General features: G+C 43.2%; 1 protein-coding gene across 2 annotated transcripts in view; it reads left to right on the top strand.

Moving 5' to 3' along the window:
• The window catches only part of SORCS2 (sortilin related VPS10 domain containing receptor 2), a 1,216,738-nt gene that overhangs the window by 1,129,192 nt on the left and 64,825 nt on the right, over window positions 1-22,721 (top strand). For both annotated transcript variants that reach the window (XM_040335380.1, XM_040335381.1), the window contains exons 18-19: window positions 6,167-6,338; window positions 10,867-11,053. In XM_040335380.1, the coding sequence (XP_040191314.1) occupies window positions 6,167-6,338; window positions 10,867-11,053 (359 nt within the window). The remainder of the gene's footprint in view (window positions 1-6,166; window positions 6,339-10,866; window positions 11,054-22,721) is intronic.

Genomic DNA, 22,721 nt, shown 5'->3' with positions numbered 1-22,721 from the left:
TGCTCATTAGAGCACCAGTTTAATAAGGTAACCTAAGGAGACACAGCCAATCAAAGTTTTGTTAAATGTCAAGTCAGTTAAATGCTGATTGGTTTATATGTATTATCATGCTGGTCTTGTATGCACCAAACTGAAGTGGGAGTCCAGCCAAAACTTGTATTTTTAAGTTTTGGATACAATTAGAATCATTATACTCCTGTTGAGTTTTACTGCTATTTGTGGCTCACAATACTTTCACCTGCTATTCAAAATAAAAAAAAAAATTTTTTGGGGCTGGAGATAAACTATTAATCTGTTGGAAATAACGAATGAAATAAAAAAAAGTCTGAATCTGATTTGTTGCACTAGGGTTGATGGGCCAGATCCTCAAAAGGGATACGCCGGCGTAACTGCTGTTACGCCGTCGTATCCCTGTTTCTAACTATGGAACTGATCCACAGAATCAGTTTACCATAGTTAGGCAGAAGATCCGACATGTGTAAGGGACTTACACTGCCGGATCTAAGGATGCAGTACCGCATCCGCCGCTGGGGGCATTTCGTGTCGAAATGCCGCCTCGGGTATGCAAATTAGCACTTACGGAGATCCACGAAGCTTTTCAGCTTCGTTTTTTCTCCGTAAGTTTTAGTTTGCAAACGCAAAATTAGGGCTGCTTTTACAAAGTGTAAACTGTTTACACCATGTAAAAGCAGACCCTTCTGTCCAGCGACGCGATTTTTTTTTTGTTTTGAATTTTTTTTATTTCGCCGTATCTTTTTTTTTTCCCGACGCAACTTTATTGACCCGTCGCGATCCACAAAGCTCGGCGTAACGTAATTTCGCGCTATGCACGTCGGGAAAATGACGTCACGAGCATGCGCAGTACGGCCGGCACCGGAGCGCACCTAATTTAAATGGGAATCGCCCCCATGAAAAGAGGAACGCCTTGCGCCGGCGGAATTTAAGTTACACAGCCAAAAATTTCTAGGTACCGTATTTATCGGCGTATAACACGCACAGGCGTATAACAAGCACCCTAACTTTAAGAGGGAAGTTTCAGGAAAAAAACTTTCCACAGCCCCCTGTGTATAACACGCAGGCATAGTTTACCCTCTATTTTCAGGGTAAAAAAGTGAGTGTTATACGCCAATAAATACAGTAAGTGCTTTGTGGATCGGGCACTTAGGTAGAAATTTTAAGGCAGTGTAACTTAAATGGGAAAATTTACGTTACGCCGGATCTTTGTGGATTACCCCCGTTGTTCTCAACGTATTTTAAAAGTGACATCACAATGAAACCTTAGATGTTTGGGATACAATACACAATGCAACACAATGCAAATATGAATATATATTTTGTTTGCTCTTGAATTCTACAACAGAACAATCAACAACTGAGCACACAATATTAATTATTTGCACTAGTTGTGAAACTCAAACTTTGTGTGGGCTCTTGTATTCTACAAGCTTAACGGAGAATTTAAAGCTTTTTCATACAATTTTAATATTCAAAGCAAACGCTCCATTCATGTCTCCGTGCTTTATTTTATTGATAAATCACTTTGAAACCCCCACCCAGCATTTCTGTATGGATGTATGACATCATAGTGTCCAGAAACAAGGAAGCAGCTTAAGAAATGTAAATAAAAAAGGTTTAAAGTGGTTCTGAAGATGGAAGTTTTTTTACCTTAACCTCCCTGGCGGTATGATTATGTCTGATTTTTGAAGCTCAAAGCAGTAGCTTGTTTTGCATGGATATTTGGCGTTTTATATTGTAGGCCTGTAATTCTTAGGCCCCATACACACGGGAGTATTTATCCGCGGATACGGTCCAGCGGACCGTTTCTGCGGATAAATCCTCTCGAGGATTTCAGCAGATTTTAATGCGATGGAATGTACTCACCATCGCATTGAAATCCGCGCCGAAATCCTCTGGCGATGACGTGTCGCGCCGTCGCCGCGATTATGGTGCGGCGACGTGCGCGACGCTGTCATTTAAGGAATTCCACGCATGCGTTGAATCATTGCGACGCATGCGGGGGATCCCTTCGGACGGATGGATTCGGTGAGTCTGTACAGACCAGCGGATCCATCCGTTGGGATGGATTCCAGCAGATGGATTTGTTCTGCATGTCAGCGAATATCCGATCTGCTGGAATCCATCCCAGGGGATATATATCCGCGGATAAAGATCCGCTGGCGTGTACACACCATAGGATCTATCCGCTGAAACCCATTTGCTGGGATTTATCTGCGGATGGATTCTATGGTGTGTATGGGGCCTCAGAAATAACTCACTTAAATCTGTCCAAACAAGAGTCCAGTAGACTATCCGGGTATGATAACGTTTTAAACATGAAATCATAAATTCTAATATAATAAATAACTATAACTAATTATAACAACTAATAATATAATAATAATAAATGTTATTCAATATGTAATCAATTTAAAAATACTGAAATTTGCTCAGTTGCAGAATTTTCGATGTCGTCACTTTCAGTGTCTGATGATGAATTCCCCCACCAATCGTCAACCGCTCAATTCTGCAAGTGATTCTAATTCACTATCGCTGTTTTCTAGCTGGTTTAAAACCACTTTTTGACATAAAGGGACACTTTTTGGATGCCATGGTCAAGCTCAAGTTTCCAGGCAGAAAGAACAGTATTTATAATATAAAACTGCAGGCAGGGCACTGGACAAGCATTAGGGACAAAGGGGAGGTGAAATGATTTGATACAGTAATGTAATTTTACAGATTACAGTGTATTGTGTGTGTTCTGTATTTTTTCACTTTTTTGAATTTGCCACCATGCTCCACCCCCATGCTTGCAGGGGACGGAGCCTGGCACAGTGATGAATCAGGCAGAGGACACAGCCCACGGATACAGCGGGAGGACATCGCAGGATCCTGGGGACAAGGTAAGTAACTTTACCAGGATACTGCGATGCAATCCCGAGTGTGGCTCGGGGGTTCCCGTATTTGGTAATGAAAATTCACCCTGAGTCACACTCGGGATTACCACCAGGGAGGTTAATGCATTTCATGCATTAAGGTAAAAAAAACTTCTGGCTGCAGCTCCCCCCCACCTGTCTTATCTATACCTGAGCCCCATCTCGATCCACCAATGTGCATCAGAGCAGTGGCTCTTTCTCCTCATTGGCTCACACAGCAGTGGGAACTATTGGCTGCGGTCAATAATAGCCAGTGAGCCAATGAGGAGAGAGCAGGGGTGGGGCAGAGAAACGCTCTGTGTGTGAATAAACTGGAGCGCAGCTCAGAAGCGAGCCTGCTCATGTGCCCTATAGCAAGAGGTTTGCTATTGGGGGCACGCATGAGGGGGGGGGGGGAGACAGGACCGCCGTCGGGGGATAGGGGCAAAACCATTGCACAGAGCAGGTAAGTATAACATATTTGTTTTTTGTATTATAGCCTTTAGAATCACGTTAAAACAAGTAAATACAATACTGTTCTATCTTTTTACTTAGGCTAGCAGCATAAGGATTAAAATAGTTGATGTTGATCGAGAGCGTTTAGTTCCACTGTACTAGTCTAGCAAATCATTAGTTAAAATTCCTTTTTACCATTTGCTGCATTTATGGAACATATTCACCATCTTTATTATTTTTTTAATGCAATGATTGTTATATTTGCAAGCAATGATCAATAATTACTCTCAACAAGTAAAACAATTAATTGTATGGAAAAATATAGCCAGATAAATGTCAGAAAAACTAAACTGTAATCAGTGGATGCCCCTTAGTTTAATGAGAATGCTATTTCTTCCATATTACAACTGCAAATGATGAAATATAATAATTATCACACAGGAGAGTCAAAGAGTGAAAGCCCAGACTTGTAGCCAACTTGTAGATAAACAATATTTCATTAACCACTTACCCCCCGGACCATATTGCTGCCCAAAGACCAGAGTACTTTTTGCGATTCGGGACTGCGTCGCTTTAACAGACAATTGCGCGGTCGTGCGACGTGGCTCCCAAACAAAATTGGCGTCCTTTTTTTCCCACAAATAGAGCTTTCTTTTGGTGGTATTTGATCACCTCTGCGGTTTTTATTTTTTGCGCTATAAACAAAAATAGAACGACAATTTTGAAAAAAATGAATATTTTTTACTTTTTGCTGTAATAAATATCCCCCAAAAATATATAAAAAAACATTTTTTTTCCTCAGTTTAGGCCGATACGTATTCTTCTACATATTTTTCGTAAAAAAAAATCGCAATAAGCGTTTATTGATTGGTTTGCGCAAAAGTTATAGCGTTTACAAAATAGGGGGTATTTTTATGGCATTTTTATTAATATTTTTTTTACTAGTAATGGCGGCGATCAGCGATTTTTTTTTTGGTATTGCGACAATATGGCGGACACTTCGGACATTTTTGACACATTTTTGGGACCATTGGCATTTTTATAGCGATCAGTGCTATAAAAATGCATTAGATTACTATAAAAATGCCACTGGCAGTGAAGGGGTTAACACTAGGGGGCGGGGAAGGGGTTAAGTATGCCTGGGTGTGTTCTTACTGTGGGGGGGGGGGGGGGCCTCACTAGGGGAAACACTGATCCTCGGTTCATACATTGTATGAACCGAAGAAAAGCATTTCCCCTGCTGACAGGAACGAGAGCTGTGTGTTTACACACACAGCTCCCGTTCCCCGCTCTGTACCGAGCGATCGCGTGTGCCCGGCGGCGATCGCGCCCGCCGGGCACACGCACGGGAGTCGGGGGCGAGCGGGGGGCGCGTGCGCGCGCCTCCGGCGGCGCGCGTGCGCCCCTAGTGGCGGCTAAAAGGTAGGACGTCATAATACGTGATCTCGCCTAGGAGAGCCACCTTGTGGACGTATTATGACGGTGCGGCGACGGCAAGTAGTTAAATGGATATTCCAAAAATAGTAACAACTTTCCTAATTTTCAAATATACACATTCAGCTGTTATAATGTGCCATTGAATATCAAAACATTACAGGAATATGCAAATACATATTGAGGGAGAATTATTAAAACTGGAACACTCAGAACCTGGTGCAGCTATGCTTAGTAGCCAATCAGCTTGTAACTTCAGCTTGTTAAATTAAAGCAAAGTTCCAGGCTAAAATGAAACTAGTTCTAAACCAATCGAGCAGGACTTCCGTCCTACCTCGTACGTCATCTCATTTGCATCTGCCCCCTCCTTTCGCCCCACTGCCTCCTGGGACCTGTATGTGTCCCAGAGGATGACAGGGTGTCAGAAACCATGAATCAGAAGTACAGTTAAATCACACTTGTTTAATAATAAAAGTAAATAGAACAAACATAGCCAAACATAGCCAAAGTTCAGTAACCGGAACGAATAGTCAGAAAAGCCAGGAAGTCAGGAAGCCAGGGATCAGCATAGTGGAACAGCAAGCAAGATCTGGAGCAAGAAGGAATGTCAGCCAAACAAAGTCTTAAACAGGAATGCAGGAGATAGTCTCTGTGATGTTGACCAAGGCGAAAGCAGAGACCATCTAGGCTGGACGGCTTAAGTAGGCAGGTCTGACGAGCAGGATATCATAAACAGGTGAGTCACTGTGGAGAGATAAGAGCTGGCAATTAGCAGACAACTGAGTGGCCAGCTCAGAGAAGGAAGAGCTGAGCCCAACCCTGACACAGGGCCATTCAAAAAGTGCACCACAACTACTGCATGTGCAGTTGAAATGCTGGCGCCTGCACCCGAGCCGATGGGGGGGCCAACATCGCAGGATCCCTGGATAGGTAAGTGTCCTTATATTAAAAGTCCGCAGCTACATCATTTTTTTTAGAGACTGGAACTTTACTTTAAGCTTTGACAATAAAACCTGGAAGCTGGTTGGTTACTATGCAGAGCTACACCATATTTAGCATGTTCCAGTTTAGTAAATCTCCCCAAATGTGTATTATGTTTGCTTCTACTAAAGAAAATTTGTCATGAGCAAAATATGGTGATTGACCTGACTCTGAAATTGCTACTTACCTGGATATCTCTGACTTCAATGCTTTGAACCACAGACTTGGAATAAGCATGTGGTAAGGGAGGTCAAAACTCCTGATCTGCATACTTGTTCCAATTTAGAGATTCAAAGAGCACTGAAGCCAAAAGATCAGCTGGCTGCTATTGTTATTATTTATTGTATATACTGAAGCATGTACCTTTTACTTTTTAATTGCAGGTATCGGAAAGTGGTATCCAATGTGTGTGAAGGGGGTATTGACCTTCAGGAAAATCTTGTTCGCTTTCAGTGTCCCCTACTAGCACCCAAAGGTCTGCGCATCTCTGTAAAAGGAGACTCTTATACTCTGAAGCCAGGAGAAGATATAACATTCATATTACAGCAGGACCAGGTATATTCCATAGGCATGGGGATGAAAATGCACTGCTGGTTTACAGTATTTAGGTTTTGGTTCTATATCCAACCCTGGGACACCATCTGAAATTCATATGTTCTCCCCTTTTGTCTTGGTTTCTTTAGGAACCTTAATTGTCCTTAAAAATAAATTGGCTTATAAGATAGTTATATTTATAATGTAGTCCCGCCAACCCTCAGCCTTCCTTTCAATTTTATACTCACCTCTCCCTAAATCAGCTGACCGGATATTGCTGACCAGTTGGCATAGCCAATTTGTCAGGTTTGACCCATCTGTGCGCACTGCACCCTCATTATCCTATGGAGAGCTCTTATGCCGCGTACACACGATCGGAGTATCCGATGGTCTAAAATCCGATGGATTTTTTCATCGTAATTCCGTTCAAGCTGTCTTGCATACACACTGTCAGACTTAATTCCGACCGTCCAAAACGTGGTGGCGTAAAACACTACGATGAGCCAAGAAAAATGAAGTTCAATGCTTCTGAGCATGTGTCAACTTGATTTTGAGCATGCGTGGATTTTTCTCTGACGGAATTCCACACAGACGATTGGCATTTCCCATTGGATTTTTTTCCATCGAAGAATTTAAAACATGTTCTATTTTTTTACTCCGACAGAAAAAAGTCAGATGAGGCCCACACACGATCTGAATCTCTGATGAAACAAGTCCATCTGAGTTTTTTCATCAGAAAATCCAATCGTGTGTACGCGGCATAGCTCCAAAGAGAAGGAATGAATGAGAGTGCATAATGTGGGCGCAGGCCCAGAAAGCTATTTTTCTGGATCAGGAACAGGTGAGTATAAAGCAGTATACACCAGTACAATTTTGTTCAAAATTTTTCATTTTTGGAACTTACATTTGTTTTTCAATTACTTACTGGAGTTAATTCAACAGTCCATGTCAACCATAGTGAGGAGAAAATTCAAAGGAGAATGATAGAACATTTTTCTTGATTGAATGAAATTCTAACTGTGAATACAGTGTTTTTTCAGGGAATTTTTTTTACATATTGTAATGAATCTTGCTTATTATATCTGGGATTTCATTCAAGTGGTAAGTCTTTGTAAACTTTTAAGGGCTCATTGATGGCAAGAAAGAATGTTCTAACAAATTATTTTGCAGAATTCCTGGAGGAACATTCTAATGAAAATCTCTGTTGCCAGCTTTAGTCTATGCACCAAACGCCAGTTCTACTGGCAGAAAAGGAAAACGCTTATATAAAGTGTTTTTGTACTGGTGTTTAGGAACCTTTAGCATTTTTTACTGGCAGAAACTCCTCTCAAAAACATAAAACACAAGGGTTTGTTTTTCTGCCTCTAAATGTCCTAATTGTGCATGGACTATGGATGAGCCCGATGTTCGAGTCAAACGCAAGTTCGACTCGAGCGTCGGGTGTTCACCAAATAGCGAACATTATGCGGTGTTTCCGGCAAATTCGAAAGCCGCGGAACACCGTTTAGAAGTCTATGGGAGATTAACATGAAAAACCAAAGTGCTAATTTTAAAGGCTTATATGCATTGTATTGTCATAAAAAGTGTTTGGGGACCTGGGTCCTGCCCAAGGGGACATGTATCAATGCAAAAAAAAAAACATTTTTAAAAGCTGCAGTTTTTTCGGGCGCAGTGATTTTAATAATGCTTAAAGTGAAACAATAAAAGTGAAATATTCCTTTAAATTTCGTGCCTGGAGATGTCTAAAGTATGCCTGTAAAGTGGCGCATTACATTTCCGAAGGAAAAAAAGTAATTTAAAACTACTCACAAGTGTAATGTATTGTCGGGTCTCGGCAATACAAATAAAACTCATTGAAATAAGCGCATGGGGAACCCCGAACCAAAATGTAAAAAAATAATTGCATGGGGGTCCCCCCTAAGTTACTGTACATACCAGGCCCTTCAGGTCTGGTATGGTTATTAAGGGGAACCATGTGCCAAAATAAAAAAAATGGCGTAGGGGTCCCCCCAAAAATCCATACCAGATCTGGGGGTCCCCTTGTTAATGGGGGCTTCCAGATTCCGATAAGTCCCACCCCTGACAACCCCCACAACTGCTGGGCAAGGGTTGTGGGGATGGGGCCCTTGTCCCCATCAACTTAGGGACAAGGTGCTTTGGGGTCAGACCCCAAAGCATCCTCCCCATGTTGAGGGCACGTGGCCTGGTATGGTTCAGGAGGGGGGGCTGCTCTCTCATCCCCAATCTTTTCCTGCGGCCTGCCAGGTTGCGTGCTTGGATAAGGGTCTGGTATAGATTTTTGGGGGACCCCTACGCAGTCCTGAAAACTTGTTTTTGCATTGATACATGTCCCCTGGGGCAGGACCCAGTTCCCCAAACACTTTTTATGGCAATACCATGCATATAAGCCTTTAAAATTAGCACTTTTGATTTTTCATTTTCATGTCCCATAGACTTTAACGGTGTTCGCGTGTACGAACACTTTTTTTGCAAGTTTTGGTGCGAACATAACTGGAGGGTGTTCGGGTTATCCTTAGCATGGTATCAGGTACCAGCTAATCAGCTCCCGCTGTGCACAATCACATCTGGAGCGTACCTCCGCCGGCACGCGCGCACACGCAACCCAGAAGTGCGGAATCATGTATAATATATACAGGGCTCAAAATTTCAAGTCCTGAGCTACTAGCCAGGCCTCAAGAGTTACTCGCCAGCAGTTGCCCCACCTAATTCATACACTGCCCTGCACCTAATTGCACCCGTAAACACGCCCTCGTAGATTATCTCATGGAATGACAATGTTTTATGCAGAATCAAGTTACACAATTAAATATTACCAACAACAACTTTAACAAAATGGGACAGGGCACTGGGGGCAGACCAGAGGGACAGGGCACTGGGGGCAGACCAGAGGGACAGGGCACTGGGGGAAGACCAGAGGGACAGGGCACTAGAACTGGGTCTCTTCCCCATTCTCTTGCTGTCTCCTCTGCAACTCCCATCCATCCTCTCTCTTTCTCCCATTCATCTCATCATCAGGAGCCTGTGTGTGCGGCTCTACGTTTGCATTTCCCCCCTTCCCCTTTTATTCAGGCTGGCAGAGAGGAGCTGCAGCACAGCGGGAGGAAGTACAATCCAGCGCTGAGGTCCACACAACTGCACAGCCATTGACACCATAGCACAGCACACACTGACAGCGCACATTGAGACCAGTCTGTTCACAGTGCTCAGGCTAAACTGTTGGACATTTACATAGAGCACAAGGAGAAGAAAACTGCACAAACTAGAAGGCTGCTGCTCTCATGTGAGGGCAACTTTCAGTGAGCGCTGCACCGGAGTGATCATTTTTGAAATCCTCCACCTCACTCATTACTCTCTGCTCTCCAGCTACATTGTTCGGGGCCCGGGGGAGGGGGGCAGGCTCAGAGAGGTCATACTGTTAGGTCCCATGGCTTAATGAGAATTGTAAGGAGAGGACATGTGTACTGCTCTGCCTGTGCGCGGCTCACCAGACTACTTTTCCCGAGCATGCACCTTTCCTCTTCGACCGCCAATCTCATGGGGACTCTAAGTGTAGGCACAGATTGGAGGGAGATTGGTAATGCAGCCCTGTCATCACTCGCCCCCAGCTTAAATCCACTCGCCAAATGCTAGTAGGCGAGTGGAAATTTTGAGGGCTGATATATATACATGATCCTGTGCACAGCGGCCACCCTGTAGTAGTAAAGCCACAATAAGGCGGTCATAAAGTGGTTAAGCCAGTGTGCTTGGACTCTAAAGCAGAACTAAACTGTATCTGAGAAGTACACTAAAAACACATTTTCAGAAATTTTTAATATTCAAAAGCTAATTCACCCATCTATCCGTGTCTCTAGCCATGTCTCCATACTTTATTTAGTTAAAAACACCCCCCGCCCCCCCAGCATTTCTAGCGACGGCCATCTTGAATAAGGGCAGAGGAGTCATGTAAGCATTTACTTACTGGAATGCATTTGCCCATAGCTTTGGCATGCAGGCAGGAGGGCATGCGTTGCTGAGAAAGTACCCTAAGAAATCCTCCATATGAAAGAAAAAAAATGCCAATGAAGATTCCTGGGATGTATGACATCATTATGGTCTAGGCAAGAAACCAGGAAGTGCCTGAAGAAATAAAAATAAAAAACGCAAGTCTAAAACAAATAAATATAATATATCTATTTACTGATGCTAGCAGCAGGATTTCAAATAGTCACTGTTGATTGAGAGAGTTTAGTTTTATTTTAAGACTAGGAGGTGGTGCTGAAGATGGCGAGGGTGTCTATGATATGTGTAACTACAACAAAGGTGCAGTAACACTTAAAAGACAACAGGACATAATTTGGGTACAGGAATACCCTATCCTTCAGGTTGCTGATCATTTGGCCCTTCATATTTCAGGAGTGCCATGGTAAAGTCTCCCAATACCAAGGCAAGGAGATCTGTGAGACAGGACTTCCAAAATCTGCTTCTATGACCTTCTATGGCATGATTCATCTCTAGCATTGAAGTGTGGGTCTTCCATTGTTTCCTACAGGGGGATATTCTGAACACCAAGTACCAGGTGAACTTGGGGGATGGATTCAAGGCAATTTACGTGAATCTCACTTTGACTGGTGAGCCTATTCGACACCGCTATGAGAGCCCTGGAATATACAGAGTGTCGGTGAAAGCGGAGAATGTGGCTGGCCATGACGAAGCTGTGATCTATGTCCAGGTTGTCTGTAAGTACATTTATAACATATATAAGTACCCTTTGGGGATTTAATTTAAAATTGTTGTGACAAAAAGATATTGTTCAGCAACCAATAAATCTTTGTTTATAGCTGAACTCCAGACAAAAAAACAAAAACATAATGGCCCGGATTCTCAGAGGACTTACGACGGCGTATCGCCATGTACGCCGTGGTAAGTCCTAATCCGAACCGTCGTATCTATGCGCCTGATTCTTAGAATCAGTTACGCATAGATTTCTATTCTATACGACTGGCTTAAGTGTCTTACGCCGTCGGAGCTTAAGTGCATTTTTACGCTGGCCGCTAGGGGCGTGTAAGCTGATTTACGTGCCGAAATATGTAAATCAGCTAGATACGCGAATTCACGAACTTACGCCCGGCCGACGCAGTAAAGTTACGCGGTTTACGTTAGGCTTTTCCCGGCGTATAGTTACCCCTGCTATATGGTGGCGTAAGTGTGGCATACCAATGTTAAGTATGTCTGTCGTTCCTGCGTCAAAATTTGAAAAAGTTACGTCGTTTGCGTAAGTCATCCGTGAATGGGGCTGGACGTCATTTACATTCACGTCGAAACCAATGACGTCCTTGCGGCGTACTTTGGAGCAATGCACACTGGGAAATTCCACGGACAGCGCTTGCGCCGTTCGGGAAAAACTTCAATCACGTCGGGTGACCGTACATTTACATAAAACACGCCCCCCTGATCCAAATTTAAATAAGGCGGGCTTACGCCGGCCGATTTACGCTACGCCGCTGCAACTTACGGAGCAAGTGCTTTGAGAATACAGCACTTGCCCGTCTAAGTTGCGGAGGCGTAACGTAAATCGGATACGTTACGCTCGGGCAAAGTTACGCGGATCTACCTGAATCTGGCCCAATATGAATAGTTTACTGAAAGATGCAATAACAAAACAAATTTTTGCTGCAATTACCACCTTTAAAGTGGTTGTAAGCCTTTACATATACAGGCAGTCCCGTACTACAAAAATCTGACTTACATATGACTCGTACTTAAAGTGAAGTAAACCCACTCTCATCCTTTCTAAACTACTGCCATAGTGCTGATCTATAAGGATATAGATGTCTCCTGCATGTATCCTTACCTGTCAAATGTCTCCCCTCTGTCTGTTATAAGAACTGAAAAACTGCAGATTCTGTGGGTGGATCTGCTGTCTGGAGCTCTGTGGGTGGAGTCGTGATGTCAGTAGACTCCCCGCCCTCCTCTACACTCCCCTTGTCAACATGCATTTTTTCCTGTGTATTCCTTACACTGAATTCTGCTATGATCACTAACATCCAGTCAAAATCCAGAAAGGTAACCAAACCACGTGACTTCAGAAAAGGAGTGGGGGTGGGAATTAAAAAAGAATGCCTGTCTCCAGGCTAGTGCATGAGATATGTAAATAACCTGTCACTCACAGCAAGGGGGCGGAACGGACTAAGGTTTTTCTCTGTAAGTCCGCTTTATTTCACTGAACAATATAAGAGGATTGCTCAGAGCTAGATTAACTCTGTGTGGCAAGACTGGGCACAGATGATAGGAAATCTTATACTGTACATTGTGACATAGATAGATAGATAGATAGATAGATAGATAGATAGATAGATAGATAGATAGATAGATAGATAGATAGATAGATAGATAGATAGATAGATAGATAGATAGATTTATAGATAGATAGATTTATAGATAGATAGATAGATAGATAGATAGATAGATAGATAGATAGATAGATAGATAGATAGATAGATAGATAGATATTATGAGCTGGGGGCAAGTAGCTTTTGTGTGTGCCATACACAGGGTATTTACAGGTGCAGTGCTCGGAGAAAAATGACAAGAGATAAAACAAAAACCTAGCTGTTTCTCAGCTCTTACTACACCAAGGGCAATCCTAACTATCAGGCTCTCTGAGCCTCCCGCTTGTCAGCCTCCACAAATTCAGTCCTTAGTTTTCACCAACATTTCTTTTACATAGTTAGCCAAGTTGAAAAAAAGACACAAGTCCATCCAGTTCAACCATAAAAATAAATAAATAAATAAAAAATAATATCATACAATCCCACATGCACAATCCTATACCCACAGTTGATCCAGAGGAAGGTGAAAAACCCCAGCAAAGCATGATCCAATTTAACGACCGGTCTGTTACCAAAAAAATAAAAATAAATAACATGCACAAATGGAAGGAGCATTGCAAGGCTGACAGTTCCAAGCATGACTTACAAAGGCCAGAGGCATGATGGAACTTGTAGTTCCACAACAGCTGGAAGGCCACAGGTTGAGCACTAATGTTGTAGAGCACTGATGCTGAGCTCCATGTGATCCTAAATGGCTTGCTAGCCATTTAGTGTGAGTGGGTCCCAAAAGGTGTAGGACAGGAACCTGAGAGATGTATAAATCCGGAATAGAACCGTGACAATCTTCCTTTGAGACATTCTGCAACAATATGTTTCTTTAAATCTCAGAGGATCTTTATAATTTGCAGGCTGGAAAGTTTGTCCATTTGCCCCTTAGGCTAAGTTCACACTAGCCCGTGCTCAAAGGAGTGGTCTGCAGTGGTGGTGTCGGGTGTTCTGAAGGAGATAATGCAACCACCTGAATGGCTTTTTTTTTTTTTTTGCCGAATAGCAATTTACAATGGCACTAATACACCGCAACCACAAGCCAAGTGTTTGACTCTCAGTTACGGTGATCTGCCGATATGGTTCCGGCTAACGTGAAAGTTCCTGCGCAGGCGCAAACTGATCTGCCGATATGGTTCCGGCTAACGAGAAAGTTCCTCTCCGAACCTCGGCCGGCATCCAGGGCTACGTGGATTTTGAGGAAAGTGGCCAGTCGGCCTCACGTCCTCGCTTCGCTTGGACGGCTCGCTCGGCCTCCTGGCTCTTTTTTTAACATCCTCCAATCCACGGGGATGTTAAAGGATGAGCCTGGATGCCGGGCGAGGTTCGGAGATTTCCGTCGGCAAGTTAGCACCTGCGCAGTCCTTGAAGGAACTTTCTCGTTAGGGGATCCTTAAGGACAAGTCACCGGCACAGCCCCAGTGAATTTATTGGCCAAGCTTGACAAGCGGTGCTACCTGTTGATTCGACGTGTCACAGCCGTATTGCTTTGCATGTGAACAGTCCTCTCTGACTGTGTGTGTGTTCCATTGCAGTGTAATGTAACTTTTTTAGATGAAACCAGCTAGAAAAAAGCCTTTTAATTCAGAGCCTGCAGACTGCATTAGATGGAAGAGTTTGTACCCTGATGTACTTTCTCTAAGAAAGAGTTGATCCATACTGTAAAACAGTTTACATTCAGGGAAATGAAGAGACAGCCTCGTTCACAAAAACATATGGGAACTGTTTCAGGAAGCTGTTTATACATGAATTAATCATAGGCTCATTCCAAAAACATCCCCTGACGGTAAACCGAAAAAATCTCAGTGCAAATTCAAATGACAGTAATTTTACAGCATCACGGCATCCGTTTCCTCATATAGTGCTGGCTTTTGTCTTCTAATTCACAGAAACCTATAAATACAATTGCCTCTCTTGATCTATGCAAACATAATGTTTTGTGATACCCCGAGGAAATCAGCCAAGGCAATGGCTGAAGATGTCTTCTTTAGATTATTTGCATAAGTTTAATACATTTCTTATGCCCGACAGATTTCAGGATTCAAATTATTCCTTCGTTTTCAGGAACTACTAAAGCACAAGTTTAACAGAAGTAGTTTTAGTGTAACTCCATCCCAAACTTTTTTCTTTTGTTTAGGATTGAGCAGAGAAGAGTTTTTCTCCCTGTTGTGTCCCCATTGGGTCCCTGTTGTGTCCAACTTTCTATGTGGTCACCAGAACAAGTGAGCAGAATCTTTCCAACTGGGACATAGTAATAATAAATAAATATACAGAATAATATACTGTACATGTGTGTGTGTGTATATATACTATATTATTGGGGACACCTGTCTTAATGTCTTTAATGGCATTCCGTAGTGTTCAGTGTTGAGTTAGCCCACCCTTTGCAGCTAAAAGAGTTGCAGCTCTTCTTGGAAGGCTGTCCACAAGGTTTAGGAGTGTATCTATGGGAATGACTGACCATTCTTCCAAAAGTTCATTTGTGAGGTCAGACACAGATGTTAGACAAGAAGGCCTGGCTTGCAGTCTCCACTCTAATTTATCCTAAAGGTGTTCTATCAGGTTGAGGTCAAGACTATGTGCAGGCCAGTCAAGTTCCTCCACCGCAAACTCGCTCATCTATGTCTTTATGGACCTTTCATACACCACCCACCTAATATTGAATAGGTCCCCATTTTGCTGATGAAACACCCCTGACCCATCAAGGCATGAACGCCACTAGACCTCTGAAGGTATGCTGTGGTATATGGCACTAAGCCATTAGTAGCAGATCCTGTAAGTCCGGTACGTTGCGAGGTGGAGGACTTGTTTTTCCAGCACACCTCACAGATGCTCGATTGGATTGAGATCTGGAGAATTTGGAGCCCAAGTCAATACCTTGAACATTTTGTTTTGTTCCTCAAACCATTCTTGAACCATTTTTGTTGTGTGGCAGGATAGATTATCCGGCTAAAAGAGGCCATTTCCATCAGGGAAAACCAGTTCCATGAAGGGGTGTACTTGGTAAACAACAATTTCTAGGTAGGTGGTACTTTAAGTTACCTTCACGTGAATGGAAGGACCCAAGATTTCCCAGAAGAACATTGCCTAAAACCTTTCCTCCCAAACTGCATATTGGTGCCATGTTTTTCCCAGGTAAGCAACAGACATGCACCCATCCATCCACATGATGTAAAAGAAAACATGGATCTTCGGACCAGGCCATCTTCTTCCATTGCTCTGTTGTCCAGTTCTGATGCTCATGTATCCATTGTAGCTTCTCATGACTGTGGACATCAAACAGCATGGGCACCCTGACAGGTCTGCGACATACACAAAAAAAGTGATTGGACATTTCTCCTGCTTTCAACACATCAACTTCATGGACAACACGTTTGCTTGCTGCCTACTATATTCCACCCACTGTTAGATACAATTTGAATGAGATTATCAATGTTATTCACTTTACCTTTCAGTGGTCATAATGTTATATGGCTGATCGGTGTATACCATACCTGGTTGGCATGGGTCTTACTGGCCACTTCTGCGCACTTCCAAGCAAATAATGTGCTTTCACACCATCGGCTGATCACATGTGCTCTCCTCTATCACATCACTTGGCTTTCTTTGCCTTTACTCTAAAAAAAGAGATGAGTATTTATATTGTAGGAACAGAGTATATGTTATACACACAATCGGAATTTCCGGGAGCTTGTTGTCGGAAATTCTGACCGTGTGTAGGCACCATCGGACATTTGCTGTCGTAATTTCCGCCAACAAACAAACTGGTTCTCAAATTTTCCGACAACACAATCCGTTTTCAGAAATTCCGAGCGTGTGTAGACAATTCCAACGTCAAAAATTCCACGCATGCTCTGAATCACCCCGAATTAAGAGACAGAAGCGCTCGGTCTGGTAAAACTAGCATTCGTAATGGAGATTGGTCACTCTGCAAATTTTTTAATCTTTTAATGCAGCGCATTCTCTTCTTCTTTATAATGCTAGAATAATGAATTTATTTTGCTGTTGATATTCACACAGAGTTCTGACAAACTGTTTTCTCAGAGACTCTGAGTGATCGGGAACAGCAGCAGATGACATATAAGCGTAAATCGTCTCTCACCAAACTACTAACACGAGATTAGCAGAAGGATCCCAAAGGGTGGCACACTTGGTATTGAACTTCCCTTTTATAGTGCCGTCGTAGTTTTGTACGTGACCGCGTTCTTGCCGATCGGAATTTCCGACAACATTTGTGTGACCGTGTGTATGCAAGACAAGTTTGAGCCAATATCCATCGAAAAAAAAATCCACGGTTTTGTTGTCGGAATGTCCGGTTGTCTGTACATTACATTACAGTTTTACCAGTTCTTTTAATTCCAATAGAAAATAAACATTTTCTAATATGAAGTATAACCCATCTTGCGACTGCCTAATCTTAGCAATTTACTGCAGCCGCTGCTTAAAATAACCCTTTTAATTAGATGATTTCTAATAGAGAAATAAAACAATATAGAGCCTCGAAGCGCAAGAGTAATTGTATGAGTGTATTCCACGAGCAGCCAAATAATTATTGGGAGTGTGTTTCTTTGTTGGCTCTACCAGTGGTAAGTTCTGCCAGCAAATTACATCTCTGTTATTTAATCCAAGACTGCACACATAAGGACATTAAATCAAAGCATATGTTAATACAATGAAGGCTGTCTAGAAATATTGCAGGGCATGGGCATATTCATTGATATTTTATGTATTTCATTGTATTCTGGAAAAAGGAGATTTCTTGTGTGTTTTATTGCTAGACTGTGTGTAATCTGTTTTATTCATTGTAAAACACATGTTAATATTATATAGTATTATACTGTTTATGCAATGTTTGCATTTTATGTTAAGTCAAACTGCTAAATACATATAATGGGGCCATTGTACATGCCAAAGCTTTGTATTTTTGTCTGTTATGAGATTTACACAGCTCTGCCACATGGCATAGTCCTCCCTGACAGGGCATGAGACCGCATTTTCACTGCTGCAGTTACGTAACACATACAGGTCCTCTTCAAGCCTATGACTGGATGAGATTATCTCTCTGGGCCAGATCCACGTAGCGGGGCGCATGTTTACGTCCGGCGTAGCGTATCTCAGATACACTATCCCGCCGTAACTTACAACGTATTTCCCGTATCCACAGAGAATGTGCGCCGTAAGTTACGGCGGCGTAGTGTAACTGTGTCAGCATAAGGGCGCGCAATTCAAATCACTAAGTTGTGGGCGTGTTTTATGTTAATACGTCTTGACCCGACGTAAATGACGTTTTTTTTTAACGGCGCATGCGCCGTCTGTGGGGGTATCCCAGTGCGCATGCTCCAAATTAATCCGCAACAAGCCAATGCTTTTGACGCAAACGTAATTCTACGCAAAGCCCAATTCGCGAAAGTTTTACGCAAACGACGTAAACGACGTAAAATTCGACGCTGGCCCGATGTCCATACAAACAAACAAACTGGTTCTCAAATTTTCCGACAACACAATCCGTTTTCAGAAATTCCGAGCGTGTGTAGACAATTCCAACGTCAAAAATTCCACGCATGCTCTGAATCACCCCGAATTAAGAGACAGAAGCGCTCGGTCTGGTAAAACTAACATTCGTAATGGAGATTGGTCACTCTGCAAATTTTTTAATCTTTTAATGCAGCGCATTCTCTTCTTCTTTATAATGCTAGAATAATGAATTCTGACAAACTGATTTCTCAGAGACTCCGAGAGATCGGAAAAAAACAGATGACATATAAGCGTGAATCGTCTCTCACCAAACCATTCTCATCGGTTTTGTCCGACCGTGTGTACGGGGCCTAACAGGTTTTCTTCTAAGATTGCCCTATAGTTGGCTCAATCCATCTTCCCATCAGCTCTGACCAGCTTCCCTGTCCCTGCTGAGGAAAAGTATCCCCACAACTTGATGCTGCCACCGCCCTGTTTCACGGTGGGGATGGTGTGTTCAGGGTGATGTGCAGTGTTAGTTTTCTGCCACACATAGTGTTTTGCTTGAAAAGAGTTGTAAAATCTTGTGGTCTTTTACCTTAATGCATTCTATGCATTAAGGTGAAAAACCTTCCGTGCTGCAGGTGCCCCCCGGAGCCCCCCTTTTTCTTACCTGAACCCAATCGTTCCAGCAACGAGCATGAGCCCACTAGCTCCAGCTGGTGTCTCGGGTCCTCATTGGATAGATTGATAGCAGCAAGAGCCATTGGCTCCCGCTGCTGTCAGTCTAATCCAGTGACACGGGGGGCGGGCTGAGTCCTGCTATCTGTGTCAATGAACACTGCAGCAGGACTCGGGAGTTCATCTGCATGAGGGCCCCCATGGAATGCGGCTCTCTGTGGGGGCATGTAATGAAAAGAAGGAGCCAGGAGCGCTGCCGGGGGACCCCAGAAAAGGACCGGTCTGTGCAAAACCCTTGCACAGAGGAGGTAAGTACAACATGTTTGTTATTTTTATTTTTTTAAATTAACTTTTACAATCACTTAAAATGTTACCTTCTTCCACATGTTTGCTGTGTCCCCCACATGGCTTCTTGCAAACTGCAAATGGGACTTCGTAAGGCTTTCTCTCAACAATGCCTTTCTTCTTGCCACTCTTCCATAAAGGCCAGATTTGTGGAGTGCAAGACTTATGCCGCGTACACACGACCGTTTTTTTTGTCTGAATAGATTCCGACAGACACACCAAATTCCGACCGTCAAAAATGCAGTGACGTTCAACACTACGACAAGCCTAGAAAAATGAAGTTCAATGCTTCTGAGCATGCGTCAAATTGTTTCCGAGCATGCATGTTTTTTTTCTCCGTCAGAATTCCATACAGACGAATGGAATTTCCGATAGAATGTTCTCTTTCTAAGTCCGTCGGAATTTCCAACTGAAAAAGTCTGATGGGGCACACACACGGTCGGGAATTCCGTCTGACTTTTTCCATCGGAAATTCCAACCATGTGTACGCGGCATAATAGTTGTCCGGTGGACAGATTCTCCCACCTGAGCTGTGGATCTCTGCAGCTCCTCCAGAGTTACCATGGGCCTCTTGGCTGCTTCTCTGATGAATGCTCTCCTTGCCCGGCCTGTCAGTTTAGGTGAACGACCAGTGGCGGCCCGTCCATAGGGGCGCCCGGGCGCCGCCCCCCATCCCCCAGTCAATGAAAAAAAAAAAATGTTTTAAATATGTCCCTTTAAGAAAAAAAAAAATCCAAAAAAGGGCCTTATGTGCACTGTGTCCGCGCGCCGGATGCCGGGCACAGTGCTGTAGGAGTAGCGCCACGTCTGTGCAATCACGGGATTGCAGACGCCGCGCTACATTGGCACAAAAAATATGCCTTTGTGGCGTTCTCCATCACGCCACTTGCTTCCGGCGCGATGGAGTGTATTGTTATGGCCGGGCGGGTGCATACACTTTCTGTGTGCACCCGCCCGTCTCTGTGCTCGTTCCGCTGGCACTGGAAAAACAGGAATTGACGTCGGGACTGCTGGAGCTCAGTGCGCCCGACCGAGGAACAGGTAAGCCTGCCTGTCTCTAAGCATCGGCGGCCGCTACACAACACCCCACCCGCTTATACAGCAGCATCCAACGCCAAACCCCCCCCCCCCCCCCCCCGGGATTTCCACAAAGTTTTTTCTTATTTGGCGGCCGGCAGCCCCCCCACCCCCGCTTATTCAAAGTCGTTTTTTTTATCTAATATTCGGCGGCATCCCGCCTTCCCCCCCCACCCCCCCCCCCCCTCCTGCTTAATCCAATTTTTTTTTTATATTTTTTTTTTAATATTTTTTAATATTTAATATTTAATATTCAGCGAAAATAATGCCAGGCATTAATTAGTTAAATAGTTAAATATATTAAGCTTATTAACATATATTTGTTTATATTTGATTCAATTTAGCAATAAGTATAAAAAAAAAAAAATTTAATAACTGGGGGGGTGGTCTGGTGGGGTAGTGTTACCGGCCGCTATTTGTCCTGTAATTAATTTTTACATAGAAAAGAAATGTTGTTAATAAGTGTGTAAATGAATTATAAAAATGTTTTTTTTTATAATTCATTTACCCACTTATTAACAACATTTCTTTTCTATGTAAAAATTCATTACAGGACAAATAGCGGCCGGTAACACTACCCCACCAGACCACCCCCCCCCCCCCCCCCCAGTTATTTAAAAAAAAACTTGTTTTATACTTAATGTGCAGGGAAAATATCGGCCGTCATCGCCCCCCGCTTGCAAATTGTCCTGCGACTTGGGACTGGAAAGTTGCAGGATAAGTTGGACCCGATGATTTCCAATGAGAACTGTTCATATCTGTGCAACTTTGAAGTAGTCCCTGCATTACTTTTGTCACACCTTGATGTGACTTGAGGTCCATAGACCTCCAGAATACATAGGCATTGCTTCAAGTCGCTGCAAAATCGCACCAAAAAATTGTGTATGTCCGCAGTTTCTGATAATCTCCTGCAGTATGTCCGCAGTCTCTGGTAATCTTGTGCAGTATGTCCGCAGTCTCTGGTAATCTTGTGCAGTATGTCCGCAGTCTCTGGTAATCTTGTGCAGTATGTCCGCAGTCTCTGGTAATCTCCTGCCCATTTTGAGTCCTTCATTACTAACAGTGTTTGCACCGATCTGTAAGGCTGCGCTATATACCATGATTTGTGATGCTGGGGCTATATACTCTGTGCTGTGACGCTGAGCTGTATACTCCTGACATTGAGTGGAAGCAAGTGGAATACAGGGGACGGAGTGGTGGATTCTATAAGGGGTGTGGCTTATGAGAAGTGGGAGGGACCAAATGTCGAAGGGCGGGGTATTGCGCCCCCCCATCCTAAAACTTCACCAGCCGCCACTGTAAACGACCATGTCTTGGTAGGTTTGCAGTTGTGCCATACTCTTTCCATTTTCAGATGATGGATTGAACAGTGCTCCGTGAGATGATCAAAGCTTGGGATATTTTTTGTAACCTAACCCTGTATAAAACTTCTCCATAACTTTATCCCTGACCTGTCTGGTGTGTTCCTTGGCCTTTGTGATTCTGTTTGTTCACCAAGGTTCTCTAACAAACCTCTGAGGGCTTCACAGAATGGTTGTATTTATAATGAGATTAAATTACACACAGGTGGACCCTATTTACTAATTAGGTGACTTCTGAAGGCAATTGGTTTCACTAGATTTTAGTTAGGGGTATCAGAGTAAAGGGGGCTGAATACAAAAGCACGCCACACTTTTCAGGTATTTATTTGTATAAAAAAAATGAAAACCATTTATAATTTTCCTTCCACTTTACAATTATGTGACACTTTGTGTTGGTTTATCACATAACATCCCAATCAAATATATTTATGTTTTTGGTTATAACCTGACAAAATGTGGAAAATTTCAAGGGTATGAAAGAGTATATGAATACTTTTTTAAGGCACTGTGTATTCATTCACTGTTTCATCCAGTTGATTAATGCATTAAGTTAAAGCTGAACCCCAGGAATTATTTGTATTGCATTCTTAAAGCGGGGGTTCACCCCAAAAAAAAATTTTAAGATTACATTCAGCCGAGTTGTCATAATGACAATCGGCTGTTTTTTTTTTATTTTATCCCCGTACATACCGTATTTTCACCGCCGCTTCCGGGTATGTCTTCTGCGGGACTGGGCGTTCCTAATTGATTGACAGGCTTCCGACCGTCGCATACAGCGCGTCACGAGTTGCCGAAAGAAGCCGGACTGCGAGTCGGCTCTATACGGCGCCTGCGCACCGACGTTCGGCTTTTTTCGGCAACTCGTGAAGCGCAGTATGCGACGGTCGGAAGCCTGTCAATCAATTAGGAACGTCCAGTCCCGCAGAAGACATACCCGGAAGCGGCGGTGAAAATACGGTATGTACGGGGATAAAATAAAAAAAAAACAGCCGATTGTCATTATGACAACTCGGCTGAATGTAATGTTAAAAAAAATTTAAGCCCAGTATACACGATCCATGCCGCTTTCAAAACGATCGTACGATAATCGGATCGTTAGTACAGAGCTTCCG

Source organism: Rana temporaria, chromosome 1 (genome assembly GCF_905171775.1).
Source record: "Rana temporaria chromosome 1, aRanTem1.1, whole genome shotgun sequence".
Taxonomy (NCBI): Eukaryota; Metazoa; Chordata; class Amphibia; order Anura; family Ranidae; genus Rana; species Rana temporaria.
The sequence above is the reverse complement of the archived record's forward strand: the minus strand, read 5'-3'. Positions and strand labels throughout refer to the sequence as shown.